At 46.6% G+C, this 20,125-nt stretch overlaps 1 protein-coding gene across 4 annotated transcripts in view; it reads left to right on the top strand.

The window, feature by feature from the left end:
* The first annotated feature begins 1,353 nt into the window (after positions 1-1,353).
* Positions 1,354-20,125, top strand: part of UBP26 (ubiquitin-specific protease 26) — a 67,402-nt gene continuing 48,630 nt past the window's right edge. The window contains exons 1-3 of one of the 4 annotated variants that reach the window (XM_086820579.1): positions 1,354-1,495; positions 1,595-1,851; positions 2,251-2,850. In XM_086820579.1, coding sequence (XP_086676705.1) covers positions 1,775-1,851; positions 2,251-2,850 — 677 coding nt within the window. In that variant the 5' untranslated portion in view covers positions 1,354-1,495; positions 1,595-1,774. Of the gene's footprint in view, positions 1,852-2,250; positions 2,851-20,125 lie in introns of all 4 variants that reach the window. The other 3 variants (XM_086820581.1, XM_086820578.1, XM_086820580.1) reach the window with 3 other exon arrangements.

Raw genomic sequence — 20,125 nt, 5'->3', positions numbered from 1 at the left:
ACTTGTCTCGAAATTTTTGGTGTGAGGTGTTTAAGAATTCGGACACAAAGCAAATTATGAGCTATCATCCTAAATACAATGGACAAATAGAAAGGAGAGCTTGTAAATTAGATAATGGAGGACATGCTATGTGTACATATCTTTGTGAGACAATTTGATCGGGAAGAGTATCTTCCTTTAGTAGAATTTCTACATTGTAAGGTCTCTTTATAAAGAGAAGTATTAGGAGAAGCTACTTTGTGTATGAGTAGCATGGATTCCCAACAGACCAACGTCAACAAGACACATGGGATGGGTTATATGTGGCAAGACATAAAAGATACGATTTAAGTAGGTATGGCATCATGCCAACAAATAGGCTATATATAAGTGTAGGGTGATATACCCATATCAAATTGCACTAAGCACTAAGGGTAGAGGCAAATCTTATGCGATTTATGGTCTTTACATGTTGTAGCTTCAGGGTTGCACAACCTAGATGATTGCGAATCGGCCTTCCACCATATAGGGACCCCTGATGTTTCTTGAATCTTGTCGACTTAAATATGTGGTGGAGATCGTGGACTTGCGATCCACAAATGTTTATCGAAAAGAGAGTTCTAAAAAGGAAGGTTGAAAAGAAAAAACATATTGGCTGCTCAAGGTTTAATCTATTGCCTTGGATTAGTAAGGTTAAGTTTATGGTCTCACAAACATTCTATGTATAATATGTCCCCTCACAATTTTTGATAGTCGCATTAATTAAAGAGACATGCCATGCTAAGGTATACAATTCATTTAGTAGAGATCTAAAAGCCTTCTAATTTTGGAATGTTTACCACTTGTTTTGCATGCATATCTCTCACATGCATCTCTTGCATGTCATGTAGTCACCTCTTCTTGGCTCTTTTTGCAAGTTATACTTGTTGTACAACTCAATGTACAATAGATACAACTTGCAGTTGATGCTAAGCATGCTCACATCTCTCACATATAGTCACCTTCTCAACTCTTTGTATAGCTTGCTGTACTTGTGCTACTGTACCTGTGCTATGTCTTGATGTTAAGCACACTCACATCTCTCAGATATACGAGGCACGTGAAGGGGCAACGCCACACACCTCTCTCTCTCTAAAGAGATTTGCTATGCTCCATAGATCTCTAACCTAACGGTCTCAAGCATGCTTAACTCTCTCAAGGGTACAAGGTATAGGAAGACAGTCGCTGTCTCTAGTAAACAGGGGAGGCAAGCAGAAGAGGCAAAGGATGCTCTCTTGATAGAGCATCAAGAGTAGAAAGACGGTGCGAATTCTTAGTAAAACACTCCACAAAGCATTGCGAGTAGAAAGACGTGCAAATTCTTAATAAAACACACACATACATGAATATATACCTTGTTTTTGTTTCTCCAATACAAAAGTTAGAAAGAAAAAAATAACTATACACCTTTTAAAATTATGCATGAGGGTGCTCTGATCTTGGAGAACATGAACCTATCCTTTTATGATTGCCGGAGGTAGATTTTTGAGTTTTAATTTTACCCGGACGGCCTAGCTTCCGGGCTTCTCTTAATCATTTTACTAATCCATTGCTAATCTTCTGGCTAATTGCGCAGATTTTTGTCCTAATCGCGCCCGAATCTGCACACTTTGTTCATGTTTCATTCCTTATTAAGCTTCATTAATGACATGGATTGTGCATTACAAGCCGGTGTTTGTTGGCATTCGAAGGGTTAGCTGGTCAGAAAGCAGTTCATTGTCAGAGTATTGCAGGTTTTGCTGAGCACACAAGAGCTATGAGCGGGGCCGGCAGCCGATACAAAACAAGAAGGCAGCGGAACACTGCTGAAGATCCGCAGATATCGATTCTTAGGTACAGTAATGGACTTTTTTTGCTTGTTTAGGGTTTTCTACTCTCTTTCTGCATTATTTTTTAAGGATTTTCAACAGAAAGTGCTACGCATGCAGTCTCTTTTTTAGGGTTTTCGAGTTGAAAAAAACCTACAAACATTGAGGTCTTTACTTTCAGGGTTTTCATGTCTCTGCCTGCTACAAAGCTACATCTTTTAGGGTTTTTTTCGAAAGCTACATAGAGTTGATGTCTTTCTTTTGGTATTTTCTAGCTCTTGTCTGCTATACACTGTGGTGTCTTGCTTTCTAGTGTTTTTCCATGTATTTTAGCCAGTAGCGCATGTGTTTTCTGCTGTCTGTGCATGAAAATGGCTGCAAACAATGTATCCCTTACTGTAGAGTGTTTCTGTTTGTGGCTCAGACAAATCGACGAAAGGAATGAAGTCAGCCACGACGACATTCTCGAGCTTTACCGGATCAACAAGCTGCCTTGTCAAGGTTGTCGTGTGAATAACAAAGACTCTCCTAACTGTTTTTGTGCACTCATTCCTCCACCTGGGGGCTTCCGAAAGAGTGGAACAGTCTGGCAGAAACTGTCCGACACAGAGGCAAAGCTTGGTCCTGACCCTCAAGAACTGCTTCGCCCCAGTGCGGATTCGCCTTCGGGTTTAACAAATTTGGGGGCAACCTGCTATGTAAATAGTGTCTTGCAGTGCCTGTACAGAATCAAGCCATTTATACGGGGCTTCTTTGCAGCAGAGCCAGATTTGCTTGAAAGGCAATCTGTGCTCCAGAAGCTTGCACTTCTTTTTGGTGAGCTGCACTTTGGGAGAAAGAAAGCGGTGGATTCAGCTCCATTAGCTAAGGTGCTGGAGCTGAATAACTCAATACAGCAGGATGGCCAAGAGTTTTTGAAGCTTCTGTTGTCTTCGCTGGAAGGGTTGTTGGGATTATCAAAGCATCCTCAAGCAAGGACAGTTGTGAAAGATGTTTTTCGAGGAACTCTGTCTCATGTAACCAGGTGTGTAAAGCACTTTCATGCTCTATATAATACTTTCTGGTGTTTTCTCGAGAGACACAAGCTGTTTTGATGCTATATGTTTTGTTGCTTGTCCTTCTGATTGTTTAATTGGATGTCTGAATGCCTCTTTATTTCAATAAAGGAGGCAACTCTACTGATGAGTTTCAGCAACTTCACTTGCTAGGTGTACATTTTCTTTTGTGAGGTTTTTTATTACCTTGCTTTTAAAGGTAATTGACTACACGAGAATCTGAGGTTTAAGGTTTCCTGCAAGCTCTACTTAAAAACTTAAGGATGGCTGTCAAGTGGCCCCACTAGGGATGTGTGATTTGCATGCAGCCAGCAGCATGGAAATGGGCAGGCCAGACTGTTGCAGCATGCGTTGGGAGAACAGGCACATGGTGGTGTGAAAGCTCTAGATAATGGGATACTCATGTGGGACGGTCTTTATTGAGCTTGTGATTGCAACTCTTAGGTCAACTGGCCACGGGCCCTTCCCCTCCCTCCCACCCGTTGCGTATATGCAGCCTTCCTCTTCTCCCTCCCTCTCTCTCTCTCTCTCTCTCTCTCTCTATTTTTTTGCACATCTACATTCAGTTTTGTGCGTTAATTTTGTTGCGACAAGTGTGCTGATTTCTGAGCATTGAAGTTACCGATCTCCCCTGAAGCTTCCGCATGTTACAGGAGGTCTACGGATGCGGGTCATGGTTGGGTGGTGAGTACTCGCACCCTTCTATGTTGTTTGTACTAATCTTGTGTTTAGCCTGAGATTTAGGTGATTTCTTGGGAGGATCTTATAGATGGTATCAGAGTGAACCTAAACATGGATGTGGAAAAGCAAGGTTTGCATGTCTCATGCATGGTTGCAAGTACGTTGAGAATCTGAGGTATTTGCTAGGGTTTTGATCTCGCTTGAGAAGGTATGGTGCCTTTTCAGTTTTCTGCCATGTATACGTAAAACGTGTGGTTCAGAGGTGTTGGAAACATGGATCCTCCCACTTCCCGGGAGGTCACCCATCCCAGTCGTGTTCCTGCACAAGTGCACTTAACTGAGGTGTTCCACAAATTGGTCTAGCCATCCAGACCCCAAAACCTTAAGGTGTTAGGTGACCTCCGATAATCCAATATGTAGAAACCTCAACTTGCCAAGATTCAAACCCAGTCTCACCACGTGAGCTGGTTCTCTCTAGAAGTGTGGATTGCATCTCCAACACTCCCCCTCAAGCCACACTTTTGGTTGAGGTCTTAGCTTCCAACATCACAACCTGGGCTCTGTTACCATGTTGGAAACATGGATCCTCCCACTTCTCGGGAGGTCACCCATCCCAATTGTGTTCCTGCACAAGCGTGCTTAACTGAGGTGTTTCACAAATTGGTCTAGCCATCCAGACCCCAAAACCTTAAGGTGTTAGGTGACCTCCGGTAATCCAATTTGTAGAAACCTCAACTTGCCAAGATTCAAACCCAGTCTCACCACGTGAGCTGGTTCTCTCTAGAAGTGTGGATTGCATCTCCAACAAGAGGGTGGGGGGGGGAGAGAGAGAGAGAGAGAGAGAGAGAGAGAGAGAGAGAGAGAAGGGTGCGTGAGATAGTGGATCTGTTAGAAATTGTGTATCTTACTGTATTGGGGGTGTGCCCATTTATTGGGTATTTATCCATTTTTCTCCTATTTAGAAGGTTGTGAGCTATCGGCGAGCTCCCTTGCATCACTATAAAAGGGGCCCTCCCATATTCACTTGATCATCCATCTAACCTATTTGACAAGCACATGTTCTACACCATATGGTGGTTGACATTGCCATTGTAAAAGCCTCTTGCTACAAAACATGATGTTCATTGTCTGATGTCTCTCTCTCTCTCTCTCTCTCTCTCTCCCCTTTGCTCTCCCACTCTCCTATGTTTTGCTTCCGCATTGTGCAACTTTATCATGGTATCAATCGTGTAGGTGACCGGCACTTCAAGGCGGCGACGACGAGTTTCCTTACTGCAAGAAGTTCAACGTTTTGGGAGCAGTAGAAGGCTTGCGTTTTTGCTACATATGTAGCAGAGGGTTGCGTTTTGTGCAAATTTCCAGGCGGTTGTGTTTTTCCTCACCACTTGGCTATTGCATTTTCTTTTGGCTGCCGCGTTTTCATCTTGAAGGCTGCGTTTTTCACATTGGTGGTTGCGTTTTCTTCTGAGTGTTGTGCTTCAGCTTCGGTGTCTGCGTTTTTTGTGGTGGTAGCAGCTCTTTCTCTCCTATGGTGGTGGTGGTGGTGCGTGGACTGCGATATCAGCCTTGGGCACAGTAGTGGAGGTGTTTCATCCCGTATGCTTCAGCCTTGCCTTCGCTTGAGAGGGGGCTGCCAGTCCTGTGCGTTCTCGGGGTTGGCGTTTGGAGAAGAGCCCTGGACAGCAATTGGTGGTCCTGTTCTTCGCGTGTGGAGCGCCACAGACTTGTGGCATCTTCAGCTTGAATGGATCTACCTCCTTTGTGGGTGTTTTCCGCCAAGTTTTGGTTGACTGTTTGCTACTGTCTAGCCCCTTTCTCTCTCCGTTTTGAGAGGGGGCTGCTTGTTTCTCATACATTGTTCCGTTGGAGAAGTGTTGGAGATTGGTTGCGGAGTGTTCAGATCATCAGTGGCACAAAGGCTTGCTTGCAGAGGTGTACTATTGCCATGGATATGGGTTCTGTCTTGGAGGAGGCATCTATCCTTGTTTCTCAAGAGCAGGTAAAGTTCCCTCCTAGTGGACAAGATTAGGCACTTGCTACAGTGCAACAGACAGGACGATGTTTTTCCTCACCACTTGGCTATTGTGTTTTCCTCTGGCTGTTGTGTTTTCATCTTGAAGGTTGTGTTTTTCACATTGGTGGCTGCGTTTTCTTCAAGGGTGCTGTGCTTCAGCTTCAGTGGGTGCGTTTTTTGTGGTGGCAGCAGCTCTTTCTCTCCTATGGTGGTGGTGGTGTGTGGACTGCGTTATCAGCCTTGGGTAGTAGTGGAGGTGTTTCTTTGCGTATGCTTCAGCCTTGCCTTCGCTTGAGAGGGGGCTGTCGGTCTTGTTCTTTCTCGGGGTTGGCGTTTGGAGAAGAGCCTTGGACAACAATTGGTGGTCCTCTTCTTCGCGTGTGGAGCGCCACAGACTTGTGGCATCTTCAGCCTGAATGGATCTACCTCCTTTGTGGGTGTTTTCCGCCAAGTTTTGGTTGACTGTTTGCTATTGTCTAGCCCCTTTCTCTCTCCGTTTTGAGAGAGGGCTGCTTGTTTCTCATACATCGTGATTCATTCCGATGGAGAAGTGTTGGAGATTGGTTGGGCACAAAGGCTTGCTTGCAGAGATGTACTATTTGTTAGAAGTCATCTTCTGTCTTTATCAGACACGAGGGCCTCTGTTGTGGGTGTGTCCGCCCTTTGTAGGTGTTTTCTCATTTTCCCCTGCTCTCCATATTTTTTCCCTATTTTTCCATGGTGTGGGAGGCAATATTGGACCTGTCGGTTGTACCAAATGCTGGCCAACTGGTCACTGGCAGTCCCAGCTTCTCTCTACTGCTGGCCGACTCCACACGTGCGAGGGCCGACCCTGAGAAGCTGGCCGACTGGTGATATTCTACTTGCTCTTGTGGTCTTAGATTTGGTTATCATCTCCACTGCGTATTTTGACATGGTATCAGAGCCCTAGGCTCTTGAAAGATCTTGGGAGTTTTTTGAGCAAGAGGGGGATTGTGTTAGAAGTCATCTCCTGTCTATTTTTATACACCAGGGCCTCTGTTGTGGGTGTGCCCGCCTTGTATAGGTGTTTTATCATTTTTCCTCACTCCCCGTATTTTTTTCCTATTTTTCTCCATTTTTTGGTGGTGTGGATGGATGCCAGATGTTGGGGTGGCTGGCCGACTGCCTATTCAGCAAGCGTGGAGTTTTCTACTGGCCGACTTGCTTTATGCAGTCGTGGAGGGCCATCATGCGCTGACCGACTGCTTTATGCAGTCGTGGAGAGCCTCTAGCGCAGGCCGACTGCATCCATGGGGCATATAAATATGCCCCACGCTCCCCACCACTTTATCATCCAGTCATTTGCGGGATCTTGTGTATAGAGAAGAGTTTACACGCCTATTTCTCTGTGTCTCTTGTGCTGTCTATTTTTTGCACTCTACTTGCTCTTGTCAACCCAAGTTTGGTTATCATTTCCGTTGCATATTCTGACAGATTGTTGCGTTGCTGATTGGTGGATTGTTAGGGACTGTTTGAGAAGAGAAGAAGCAAGAGGAAGACGGACTTAGTTGCTAGACAACCACTTGTAAGTTTAAAGTTTTTTTTCCCACCCACCCACCCTTTTTTAGTTACATCCCCGCGATGGCAGATTTGTTAGAGATGGCTGAGGAGCATGTGAAGATCCCAACACTCCCCACGTTCCCAGTGAACCGTCAGTTGGACGGGAACAATTACGGTATCTGGAAGGTTATGATGGAGTCTGTGCTGGAGTCATATGACCTTGCTGATTTCATCGTTATCGCGGTTCCACGGCCGGAAGCAGAGGAAGGGGAGTTACTGTCAACGAGGAAGGATCGCGAGGCACAGGCACAGATGTGGGATCGTGTCAACGCCAGGGTCCGTTCATTTATCTTCCTCAACTGCACACGGCAAGTAATCAATCACGTAAAGTATATGATGCTGGCCAAAGGCATATGGTAGCACTTGGCTTCTCTTTATAACAAGGTATCGCCCATGAAGAGGATTTCCTTGGAAGTACAGATGCGGGTTATGAACCCTGCAAAGTCGTCAACGATGTGGGAGCACATTAACAAGCTGCAGGCCCTTCAGCAAGAAGTCCTCCAGGCTGGGAAGGAGATATCATCAGAAGATATGGCCGTTACTTTGCTGTCCCACTTACCTGCTCAGTATTCCGCTTTCTACTCCTCTTTGATTACTAGTGGCAGGCTTAGCGCCAGTACCTGGGAGGAGCTTGTGCCCATGGTCTTGGACCAGGAGGAACGATTCATGAACCCTCGTCGCAGCGGAGGTTCGGAGGCCTTAACTGGCCAATGGTTGAAAGGCCGGAATAACAACAAGGGCAAAGGGAAGGCTTCACCGGAGAAGTCTTCTGAGAAGAAGCCTGACACAGAACGAGAGAAACTGAAGGCGGAGAGGTCCTGCAATGATTGTGGCGAGAAAGGCCACTATTGGAGGAAGTGTCCTAAGCGGACTGGGAAGAGTGTTGATTCTTCAGCCTCAGTTGCAAAGACTCCTGCTATGACATGCGGTGATGACTGATCGATGTTAAGCAACCTTGGATTAGTGCTACACTTTACTTAAGAAATGATTAACTGAGATGGACACAAGAGAGATGAGTGTCAATGCAATGCAATGCAGGTATATTAGATGATGAATGTGGTTACAATGAGATCCAAATGGATCTCTGCTGTCCTAGATGATGTCTACCCCTGGAAGAGAGGGAAACATGCTGAAGAATGAGGAATGAAGACTGATCCCTGCTCCAATGCTGAGGTAAACCCTTATGCTGCTGGTTGTCCCTCTTTGTAGGAGTATGAGAGATGTCTTTATGCTGAAATCTGAGGATGAATGCTGAAGATGATGGATGCGTGGCTGAACTGCTGCTCCCAAGGCATCCTGGAGGAGAAACGATGGAGAACACTTTGCTGAAAATGGACTTAAGGTGCTGAATGGAGAGGCGCCTGTTTATATATGAGTGAGGGCTGCTGGTCGGCCAGCCTACCTGCTGTCGGCCAGATGCAAATGCCCACGATTGGCATAAATGCCTTTATCTGCATGTCGGCTGCCCCAGAAATGTGCCTAAAAAATTACATAAAATAAATCATGTGATGCAGATGATGTGTACATTGTTGTAGGTGCCATTCCAGCCCCATACAATGATGTACAAGCTGAAATAAATGCTTTTAATTCCTGATAAATCATACATAAATATTTGATGATGATTATGATGCTAGAAATGATGCCATGTCACTGTACACCTGAAGGGTGTGCACGTGACACCTGCATTTGTGCACTTAGAGATGATGGACTCAGATGCTTTAACGTCGAGGAGGCAGTTGGCTTCACCGCAAAGGATACCCGGGAATGGATGCTTGACAGTAGTGCTTCCAGGCACATGACTCCGTCCCGAGACTTCTTTTTGGATCTGAAACGGCAGTCAGGTTGCATTTTCATTGGTGACAACTCCACCATTCCGATACACAATGAGGGCCGGATGGAGATTATTCCCGACGGCAAGGGGGGCAAGCATGCCTCCCGTGTTCTTTACGTCCCTGCTCTTGGTTTTCATCTTCTGTCAGTGCATGAAGTATGCAAGACTGGCTTTTGGGTGGAATTTGAGGAGCATTCAGTTGCTCTACGGGACCGTGAGACTGGCCAGGTTGTTTGGGAAGGCGGTGTGGAGAATGGTATCTACAAGCTCTCTGCACTCTCCTCATTGACAGGTTCTCAGGTCGGAGATCTGTGGCACTTTCGTTATGGCCACTTAAATGTGGATGCACTGCGGCGAGCTTTTCGGGACCAGATGGTGGTTGGCTTGCCAGACGTTGGCAGCAGGCAAGGACGTTGCAATTCTTGCATACGTGGTAAGCAGCACAGGGAATCCTTTCACTGTACCAGATTCACGTGGGTCTACTTTCTTTCACAGAAGGACCAAGCTTTTGCACGGTTCAAGGATTGGCACGTGATGGTGGAAAAAGAGTCTAGATTGCAGGTAAAGACTCTCAAGGCTGACAAAGGGGGTGAATTCTCCTCGAATGTTTTTCTCAGATTTTGTGCAGACCATGGCATCAAGAGGGAACTGGCCAATATAGGATCACCTTCAGAGAATGGAGTTGTAGAACGCAAAAACATATATGTGGTGGAGATGGCGAGGACCATGCTGGTGCATCGTGATCTTCCTCGTCCACTTTGGGGAGAGGCTATGGCAACGGCTGTCCATATCCTCAACCCGTCTCCAACGACTTCAGTACCTAATATGACTCCGTTTGAGGCATACTTTGGCAGGAAACCTGATGTCTCCCACTTCCGTGTTGATGGAGTGATGCGTATGTACATATTCCGAAGAAGCAGAGGGGGAAGCTTGACTCCAAATCCCGCAAGCTTACATTTGTGGGGTATAATTCTCTTTCCAAGGGATACAGATTGTATGATCCAGAGAGGATGAGATTGTTGTCAGCCAAGGAGGTTGAGCCCGTAGAGCTCCGCAACGGCAGGAGGCTCCACGATTTGTTCGAGTACCTAGGTGGTTGATGGACACCCTTCGGGAGTCAGGTGTCATGGAGCTACCCTCCGAGTGGACCACAGAGGACGGCCCTTGAAGATCGCACAGAGTCCGCGACAAAAGCAATACAGCAAAGCTTCTTCAGGTAAACTATGCTTTGATGTCTCGTATTATGCGGGACAAGGAGCCCACTTCTGTTAAGGAAGCCCTTTCACAGGATACTTGGAGGAAAGACATGCAGGTGGAACTTGATGCCATCGAGAAGAACAACACATGGGAGTTGGTACCGAGGCCGTCGAAACGGTGAGTCATTGTTGTCAAATGGGTCTTTAAGACCAAATATGCGTCAGATGGATCGGTGGATAAAGACAAAGCCAGACTCGTGGCTAAAGGTTATGCTCAGCGGCCAGGCATCGACTACGAGGATACCTTTGCACCGACAGCACGGATGACCACGATTCTGACCGTTCTTGCCCTTGCTTCTTCTCAGAGGTGGCCCGTGTATCAAATGGATGCAAAATCTGCGTTCCTTAATGATGACCTGCAAGAGGAGGTGTATGTTGAGCAACCTTGTCAAATCCCCATTGGATCTCCTCGTGGAACGCTCCTGGTACGAGACTCGAAACCTGCAAATAAACAAACAACAGGGGGGTGCAGGCCTGACTTACCTTCCAACCATGACAGTCGTGGGCAAGCCCACAGTCTTGGCTGTCCCCATCGAGCCACGAGCTGAGCTAACTAGGTTGACGTACCGACCAATCTCCACATCGTGACGTCCCATACCGCAACGAAGCTACCCTTGCGGGCCTCGAGATTGCTGCCGGCCTCGGGTGCATAAAGCAGGTGCACGTCTGCACTAGATCCAGGCTCCAGACCATAGAGCTCTCACAAATCACGCGAGACTCTATATGACTAATGACTAACCTTGGCCACCCTTTTATAGGCTCTTGGCCGGTCATCGGGCGTCCACACTTTGGCGCCCGCCCGTCCATACTTGGGTGCCCGTACGTTAGTCTATCCCTAAGTCAGCTTGCCAATCAGCCTGCCTAGCTCCAAGCTCCCCAAACCTTGAAGGTTCCTCTAAGAGCTCACTTCTGAGCTCACTAAAAAGCCAGGGTAATCTCTCTGAAGAGTAGTCAATGTCTCCCATGTAGCGTCCTCCTCAACACGATCCTTCCACTTGATCTTGTATTCTGTGATAAGCGTATTATGCAATCTTCTTTCACGAAATCCAAGAATCTTTTCAGGTTCGTGTGGAACAAATGTCATGTCCTCGACATCTATGATTTCTTGAGGAGTAACCAACTGGTCTGTTCCACCTAGTACTTCCTTAAGTCTACTGACATGAAATACAAGATGGACTTTCACATGAGAAGGCAAATCCAATTCATATGCGACTCAACCAATCCGTCGTGTAATATGAAATGGTCCACAGTATCTAGGGGATAATTTCGGAGATCGACCTGTCCGTAAAGTCTTGGAATCTTTCGGAACTCGCTAATACACCATCGTTCCTTCAGAGAACTCTCTGGGTGAACGATGTCTATTAGAATAAAATCTGTCTTGGTCTTGAGCACTTCTAATAGATTCCTTCGCAACTTGTAACATTTCTTGTATATCTTGCAAAAAATTATGTGGTGCATCATGGTGAAGTCTTGAGAATCCTACTGTAACATGTGATCTAGGTTGAAAATCATACATAAGCATGAAAGGACTAAAACCTGTACTCGTATGCTTAGTACTGTTATAAGCAAATTCTATCATAGGAAGATTATCCTCCCATGAACTTTGTCTTTTGGTGGATACATATGTCCGAAGCATATCCTCCAAAATTTGATTCACTCTTTCAGTCTGGCCATCACATTGAGGATGATCTGAGGCACTCAGATTCAAAGTTGTTTCCAACTTCACAAAAACAAGTTTCCAAAAATCACTCATAAACTTGTCCCTATCAGTGACTATGTCCTGCGGTAACCCGTACAGTCTAAACAATTGCTCGATAAACTGCCGTGCTAATTGCGTAGCTGTAATAGTCTTCCGGGTCGGTAAAAATCTAGCCATGTTTGTCAAGCGATCTACCACAACCCAAATAGAATTGTGGCCTTGATGTGTTCTTGGCAATCCGGTAATAAAATCCATGTAAATACTTTCCCATTTATTACCTGGGATTTGCAAAGGATGCAACAACCCAGCCTGTCTAAAGCGTTCAACTTTATTTGCTTGACAAATTTGACACTTGAGAACATAATCTTCTACATACTCTTTCATCTTTGGCCAATAAAAAGTGTGTTTCACTAATGATAGCGTCCTGTACCCAGGGTGTCCAGCAGAAGGGGCATCGTGACACTCCTTAAGAATCTTGGACCTAATGTCCGGGAACTGTGATACACAAATTTTGTCATTACGGAATAGTAAACCATTCCGAATCATCCACCACTGGCCTCTTGCAGCCTGAATGGTAGGCTGTTCAGTCATCGAGTCTTGGTCAATCAATGAGCTCCCGTCGTGGATCTTTTGCCAAAATGGACCAAAATAACTATCAGTCCTGCAAAGCCCTCTCAATGACTGAAATAAGTCAGTAGAAATCACGGTGAACGACAAAGTATTCACCTCTCTAATTCGACTAAGCGCATCTACAACACTATTCATGGATCCTTTTCGATAACGAATCTCAAAATCAAAATCTTGCATTAACTCAATCCAACGAGCTTTCCTTCCTCTCAAATCATCCGCATCACACACATACTTGATTGACTGATGATCAGTTAATACCACAAACTTGGAGCCATATAAATAATGTCTCCAAACCTTGAGAGCGTGAATCACAGCATAAAGCTCCTTCTCAAGGGTTGGCCAACGAGATTGAGTGTCGTCTAGCTTTTTACTTTCAAAAGCAACCAGTCTACCATCTTGAAATAGAGCAGCCCCGATGGCATAGTCACTGGCATCAGTTTCAAGAACATAAGGCCGACTAGGATCGGGTAATGCTAAAATAGGTGCTTTCTTGACTTTATCTTTCAAAAGTCTGAAGGCCATATCCAAATTGTTATTCCAAGTGATAGGTTGATTTGACTTACGTCCACGATCTTTCAATAAGTCGGTCATCGGTAGTGTGAGCTAAGAGTACTCCCGCACAGATTTCCGAAGAAAAACAACAAAAACGAGAAAAGAACGAACTTGTTTCACTGTTCGCGGTATAGGCCAATCCAGAACCTTCTGAACTCGGTTATAGTCAATGCTCAATACATCTCTAGTGATCTTGTGTTCCAAGTAAATGATTTCTGTCATAAAGAACTCACATTTACTTAATTTAGCATATAGTTGATTCTGTCTTAAAATAGATAAGACAATCGTGAGGTGTCTAACGTGATTCTCAAAAGTACGACGATAAATCAAAATATCATCCAGGAACACCACCACAAATTTTCCCAAATGTTCACAAAAAAGATCGTCCATCATTTGCTAGAAAGTGGCTGGAGCATTGGTTAACCCAGAAGGTAATACGAGAAACTCGTAATGGCCATACTTAGTCCGAAAGGCAGTTCTTTTGACATGCCTTTCATGAATACGTATCTGGTGATAGCCAGTACATAAATCTATCTTCGTGAAATATTTCGCTCTTGCTAACCGGTAATCAGGTCATCTGATCTAGGGAGAGGATAACGGTTCTTAATTGTCAGCTTGTTCAATCTCTTGTAATCTATACACATTCTTAAACGTCAGCTTGTTCAATCTCTTGTAATCTATACACATTCTCCAGGTGTTGTCCTTCTTTCTCCTAAGCAACACAAGTGCACCCCAAGGTGATTTACTTGGACGGATCTGGCCCATCCTCAAATAATCTTCGAGTTGTTTAGCCAACTCATCTTCCTTAGCTTGGCTCATCTTGTAAGGTGGAATACTGACAGGATGGGCACCAAGGATCAAGTCAATACGATGATCTACTGCCCTTTTAGGTGGTAAACCCGATGGCAGTTCCTTAGGAAATACATTGTGAAACGAATTAAGTATCTTCTGTAATTCTTTACTTTCAAACACACTTAATTCATTGACATCCATGGAAGGTATGAGAAATGAAGAAAGTGGAATAAATACACAATGGAAAGCGGTATACAAAGAAAAATCCATTATATTTTCAAAATCAACTGTATTTACAAGAGGTCCCTGAGAGGGATGTATACAATCACCTAAAATACTATACTAGGTGTTCCTATGCTGAAAAGAAAAAATATGACTAGACCAATCTATCTGGACTTGAAGAGTCTTAAACCACTCAATCCCTAATAACAAGTCTACATTTTCTAGGTGCATAATATGGCATTCCAGAGTATCTTTGTAGTCCTGAATCTGAATTGGTAGCATCTCCATCTTTCGATCCCATACTTGCCTTCCCGCAGGTAAGCGTACCTCATAGGTATGATCCCTGGGTGTCGCATCAAGACTCAATTTTTGCACAAGTTTGTAGTTAACAAAGTTGTGTGAGCTGCCAGGGTATAGAAGAATGTGAATTCTATGGCCATTCACTTCTCCATAAACTTGGAGAAGATCATGCAAGCCAAAAACTTTAGAGTTGAACAAACAATCAGAACATATACTAGGGCGAGAAAGTACAGTAACTGACGTTCCTGTCAAAGACAATTGGTTAGCTGCCTTTGGCTTGGGTCCTGCGTTGGTCTTTGCACCCTTTTGCTTCGGGCACTCGTTATGCATGTGTCCTTTTTCTTCGCAGATGAAACGTCTCTCCTTCTTGAGCTTTAAACCCTTCAGGAGTCGTTTCTTCTTCGCTAGTGTCGAACTTGAATTCTTCGAAGGTTGGTTCGGAGACTTTCCTTCAATTGTGTTAGTCATAGGTGCAGAGAACTTTCTTTTATGCTTGTTCCCCTGCTCGGGAACGGGTTTAGACTTGGAAGAGACCATCGTATCATCATAGATACGAGCTGAATGAATGGCTTCGTCCAATGTTTTGCATTTGTTATTTTTAACCTGTAAACGGTATGAGTCTGGTAAACCAGCTACGAAGAACCCCAAAAGAGTAGTGGGGTCCATCTTTGTAGCTTTCATCTGCAAGTCCCTAAACTTCTGGAGGTAGATCTCATAAGTGAGGTGCTGCGAGGTCATGGTCAAAGCGGTAAACCGGGCAACAACATCATAATCATCCTCTTTCTTGAGGAATTCTTTCTTGAAGACGTCTTCAAATTGTGCCCAAGTCGTCGGCTTAGGGTTGAGTTCCTTCCACCAAAGCAAACCTTTGCCTGAGAGGAAACCTGCTGCTAACTGGATCTTTTTTCCATCATCATATGGATGAAACTGAAAATGGACTTGCCACTTACGTAGCCATGTGTCCACGATCTCCTTGGTACGATGGTTTTGCTCGCCCCCGAACGGTTCCGGAGTAATGTTGGGGCCTAAAGCAGAGGCCAAGGTATCCATACCCCGGGTTAAAAAAAAAAACCCTTTACTAAGGTTCAGGAAAAACGAAAGCAAAGGAACCGTGGCGTGGGTGCTTGCCAGCGTTAACGCTTGCGCACGTAATCGGCTGCTTGCGTACGGCTGTCGCCAGCACACGTGCCTGACGCCTGACTGCCAGCGTGCGTGTACCTGCACGTGTGTCTGGTTGAACCGCCTGCCCATGTTGCCGATTGCGCACTTGTGCGCTTGCGCCCGCCTACGCATCTGGTGACGCCCGCTTGCCTGTGTATATCAGCCGCTAGCGACTAGTTATCCAGTTGCCCTGGCTGCGCATACCAGCTTCTTGGCACGTACAGGTTGTGCTACCACTACCCAAGCGACACTTCTCCTTCTCTCTCTCTCTCTAAAAAGAAAAAAAAACAATCGACATGCTTTTTGTTTTCTTTCTCTTCAAACTGTTCAAACAGTTGCACAAACATAGCCCTTCTTCTTTCTAAACAAACAACCCTTTCTAGACCACCATCTCCATCATCACGGGTTTCTTCGATAAAAAAAACAGCAAGCTTCTTGAACTCATACCTTTTCTTCGACCTCATCTTCTCTACCTACTGACTTGCTCGTTCACGAGGTATGCTCTGATACCACTATCAAATCCCCATAGGATCTCCTCGTAGAACGCTCTTGATACGAGACTCGAAACCTGCAAACAAAACAAACAAACAAGAAGGGGGTACAGGCCTGACTCACCTCCCAGCCTCGATAGTCGTGGGAAAACCCATAAGACTTGGTTGTCCCCACCGAGCCACGAGCTGAGCTAACTAGATGGACGTACTGACCAGTCTCTATCTCGTGACGTCCCATACTGCCACGAAGCTACCCTTGCGGGCCTCGAGACTACTGCCAGCCTCGGCTGCATGAAGCAGGTGCACGTCTGCACTAGATCCAGGCTCCTGACCATAGAGCTCTCACAAAGTCACGTGAGACTCTATATGACTAATGACTAACCTTGGCCACCCTTTTATAGGCTCTTGGCCGGTCATCGGGCATCCACACTTGGGCGCCGGCCCGTCCATACTTGGGTGCCCGCCCGTTAGTCTATTCCTAACTCAGCTCGCCAAATCGCCTGTCTAGCTCCAAGCTTCCCCAAACCTCGAAGCTAGTCTTGTGTGCGTGTAGCACACGGTAGATACACACTGTGCACATGACATACCCCTTCCTCTCTCTCTCTCTCTCTCTCTCTCTGGGATACCAGAGAGCACTACCTCCGCCTGAGATTGACGGGCGGAACCTATGTACCAAGCTAGGACTAAAGGAGGATGAGCCGCTCCCATTCACTAGAGTATGGAGGACAACCCCAAAGGACTCCACTAAAGGCAAGGCCTTAGTGCTACAGTTCCCGGACGAGGAGAGTAGGATGAGCTTTATGAGAAGACGGGCTATCTTGAGGAGCTTGCCAGGGGACCCCATCTACTTCGATGATGACCTCACATGGATGCAACTGGAGCATAGAAGATTATGCATGCCGAAGATCAAGGCGGCACGCAAAGAAGGGAAGAAGGCACATTATAGGGATGGTCACATCTACATTGATGGGAAGAGGGTCGAATAGCGCCATCTGGCCTATGAGACATGGAGGAAACAACATGAGGACAAAGAGATACACATAGCAATTTGGAACTGTAATGGAGTCCTATGGACACATCCAGGGAGACTTGAGGAGGTGATGGAGGGCCGGGATATCATCTTGATGACAGAGACACATAAGAGCCCGGAGAGGGGCTTACCACGGGTTGAGGGTTATCAGTGGGAGTGAGCTCACCGACAGGGGATGAGACAGGTCACCTCCCGAGGTTCAGGAGGTATTGCAGTGCTTTTCAGGCATGGGTTACATGAGCATGTTCGAGTCGTAGCACGAGACTCGGAGGCGAGATACATGTGGATTAGCTTACGCCTCTCGGAGACCAGATGGATTTATATCGCCCTTTGCTACTTTCCTCCGAAGGGGTTGCGGTTTGCCACCACCGAGGAGCCGGGTGGAGGAGAGGCTAGTGAGTCTCCATACTCTGTCTTATCTGAGGAGATCTTACACTATTCGACACTGGGAGAAGTATTCTTGATGGGGGACTTCAATGCACGGACTTAGAGCAGACAGTGCGAGATCTATGACTTTGAGGATCCTCTGAGACTAGAGCCGCTAGCTACAGAGGATACAGGGACCACTCGGATCTCCGCTGATGGAGGAGCTGACAGCACTGGATATGGGCAACATTTGCTGGAGCTTGGGGCCCGACACCATCTCGTTATTTATAATGGGATGACTCAGTGGCCAGATTCAAGTGGGTTGACTTGCTTTCCAGTGGGAGAAGGCAGTAGTACAGTGGATTATGTGATGGGATCCCGGGAGGCAGCAGATATGGTGTCTCACTTCACCGTACCACCATGCCCCATTGGGGCGGATCATACATACCTATCCCTCACTTTCAGGAGCTTATTGGAGACCCACCCACCCATCATACAGCCACCACGCACTATTTTTCACTTCACTCAGGACCTAGCCGAGGTGTACGACTATCATGTTCATGATCAGCTATTTGCCTTAGATCCATCGGCACCCATGGCCATGCTCACCTCCCAGCTCTCACATGTACTGCACTCCGTAGCCGCCAGGAGTTTCCCATACCACATACAGACAGGATGGCCACCTACATCTGGGAGCATGCCCCAGAACCGATGGTATGATGATGAGTGCAGAAACCTTTACCGCAGTCTCCGAGTGCAGAGGGCTCGCGGGGAGATCACCTAGAGGCAGGCAGGCAGGCAGGAGGATGCATACTCTCACCCGCCGTAAGCGGCGAGCTTATGAGGAGGCTCAGTACTGGGACACATATTACATGCTCATGAGCACAGATGCTGCTGTTGCTTGGAGGAGACTCAGAGAGCCCCGTCCTCCCACACCTATTGCCGATCCTTAGACCTGGCAGACATATGCAGAGAGACTTTATGATGTGCCTGCACAGCCCCATATACCACAGCCCACAGAGCCATGCTCCACAGTCTCCACCTTCTTCACCCCACCTATGGTTAGGAGGGCCATATGCCGACTCCAACATGGACGGGCGACAGATCATACAGGATTACAGGGAGAGCATCTCATCTATGCTATTGATACATTGGCACCATTTCTTGCTCATCTCTTCAACAGAGCTCTGTCAGAGGGGTTTCCGGCTGAGTGGACGATGCACACTATTGTGTCGATCCATAAAGCGGGAGATGTACTAGACCCCGGGAACTACAGGACCATCATGATTGGCCATATACTGGCCAAACTATACGGGGCAGTTTTGGAGGCAGAGCTGAGCACTCATGCAGAGGTTGGGGGATTGAGAGCAGCAGGCCAGGCAGGCTTCCGTCGAGCCTTCTCGACCATCGACCACATTTTTACATTGAGGTGCCTGATTGATCAGGCCAAGGCACGGAGGCAACGCTCTATTGTTGCTTTGTGGATTTCCACAAGGCATTTGATAGTGTGTCCAGAGAGCGCGTCTTTCGGCGACTACAGACACTCGGCATACCTTCAGACATGATGTGGGGCATATACAGGCTATATGAGCAGGTCTTTGGGAGAGTCCGATGCCCAGGAGGCTTGTCTGACACAGCTGCTAGCACCATTGGTGTGAAGCAGGGGTGCCCGCTCTCCCCCACGCTCTTTGGGCTCTATATTGATGAGGTGGTCGATTACATCACACAGGGAGGAGGCTCTGGGGTTGAGCTATCAGGTATTACTGTCCATGTTATGCTTTATGCTGATGACATCGTCTTGGTATCTGACACGCAGGTTGGGCTTCAAAGACACCTTGTGGCTCTTGATGACTTCTGCGCACAGCAGGGGCTCACAGGCAGTGAACCTTGGGAAAACCAAGGTTATGATCTTCCACACTTCACCCGTAGTCAGGAGCCACACTACTCTCACATTAGCAGGAGGGCGGGTCGAGGTGGTGAGCTCTTATGTTTACCTTGGCATCACATTTACTAGCTCAGCTGGACGCTTCTCCATGGCTCAGGCAGTCCGAGACAGTGACCCGGGGGTATGCAGCTCTTGCTGGCCTTGAGCGTCAGTGTCATCAGGCACATTTTCAGGAACCCCGCATGAAGGGGTGGCTCTTTGATACATTAGTGACACCAGCCTTGATGTATGCAGCAGCGGTTTGGGCACCAGGGCTTGCAGCCTCCACATGGGTACAGCTGGAGAGACCACAGATCTTGATGCTCTCGAGGATGATACGCAGCAAACCATCCGTCCCGCACGACATTGTTCGAGCTGAGTTTGCTGCACCACCTATGGCAGTGGAGGCATTGTTCCAGACGATCTCCTTTATATATAGGATGAGGGAGATGCCCATGGAGAGATTATCCCGCTGAGCTTTTGAGGCATCCAGACAGCTGGCCGAGGCTGGACACACTGGATCTTGGTATGCACAGATGCTACAGTGGTTCTCACATCATGGTATAGACATTGAGCGGTTGCCACCTTTTCAGTATGATCAGTCTGCTCCACGGGGTTACCTCTCTCTCAATGAGAGGAACAGAGTGATGAGACAGGACATATGGCAGCACTACATACAGGAGACATGGATAGCACCAAAGAGCCCACTACCAC

This window comes from Cibotium barometz, chromosome 26 (assembly GCF_041138505.1).
Source record: "Cibotium barometz isolate CiBa-2024 chromosome 26, ASM4113850v1, whole genome shotgun sequence".
NCBI lineage: Eukaryota > Viridiplantae > Streptophyta > Polypodiopsida > Cyatheales > Cibotiaceae > Cibotium > Cibotium barometz.
The sequence above is the reverse complement of the archived record's forward strand: the minus strand, read 5'-3'. Positions and strand labels throughout refer to the sequence as shown.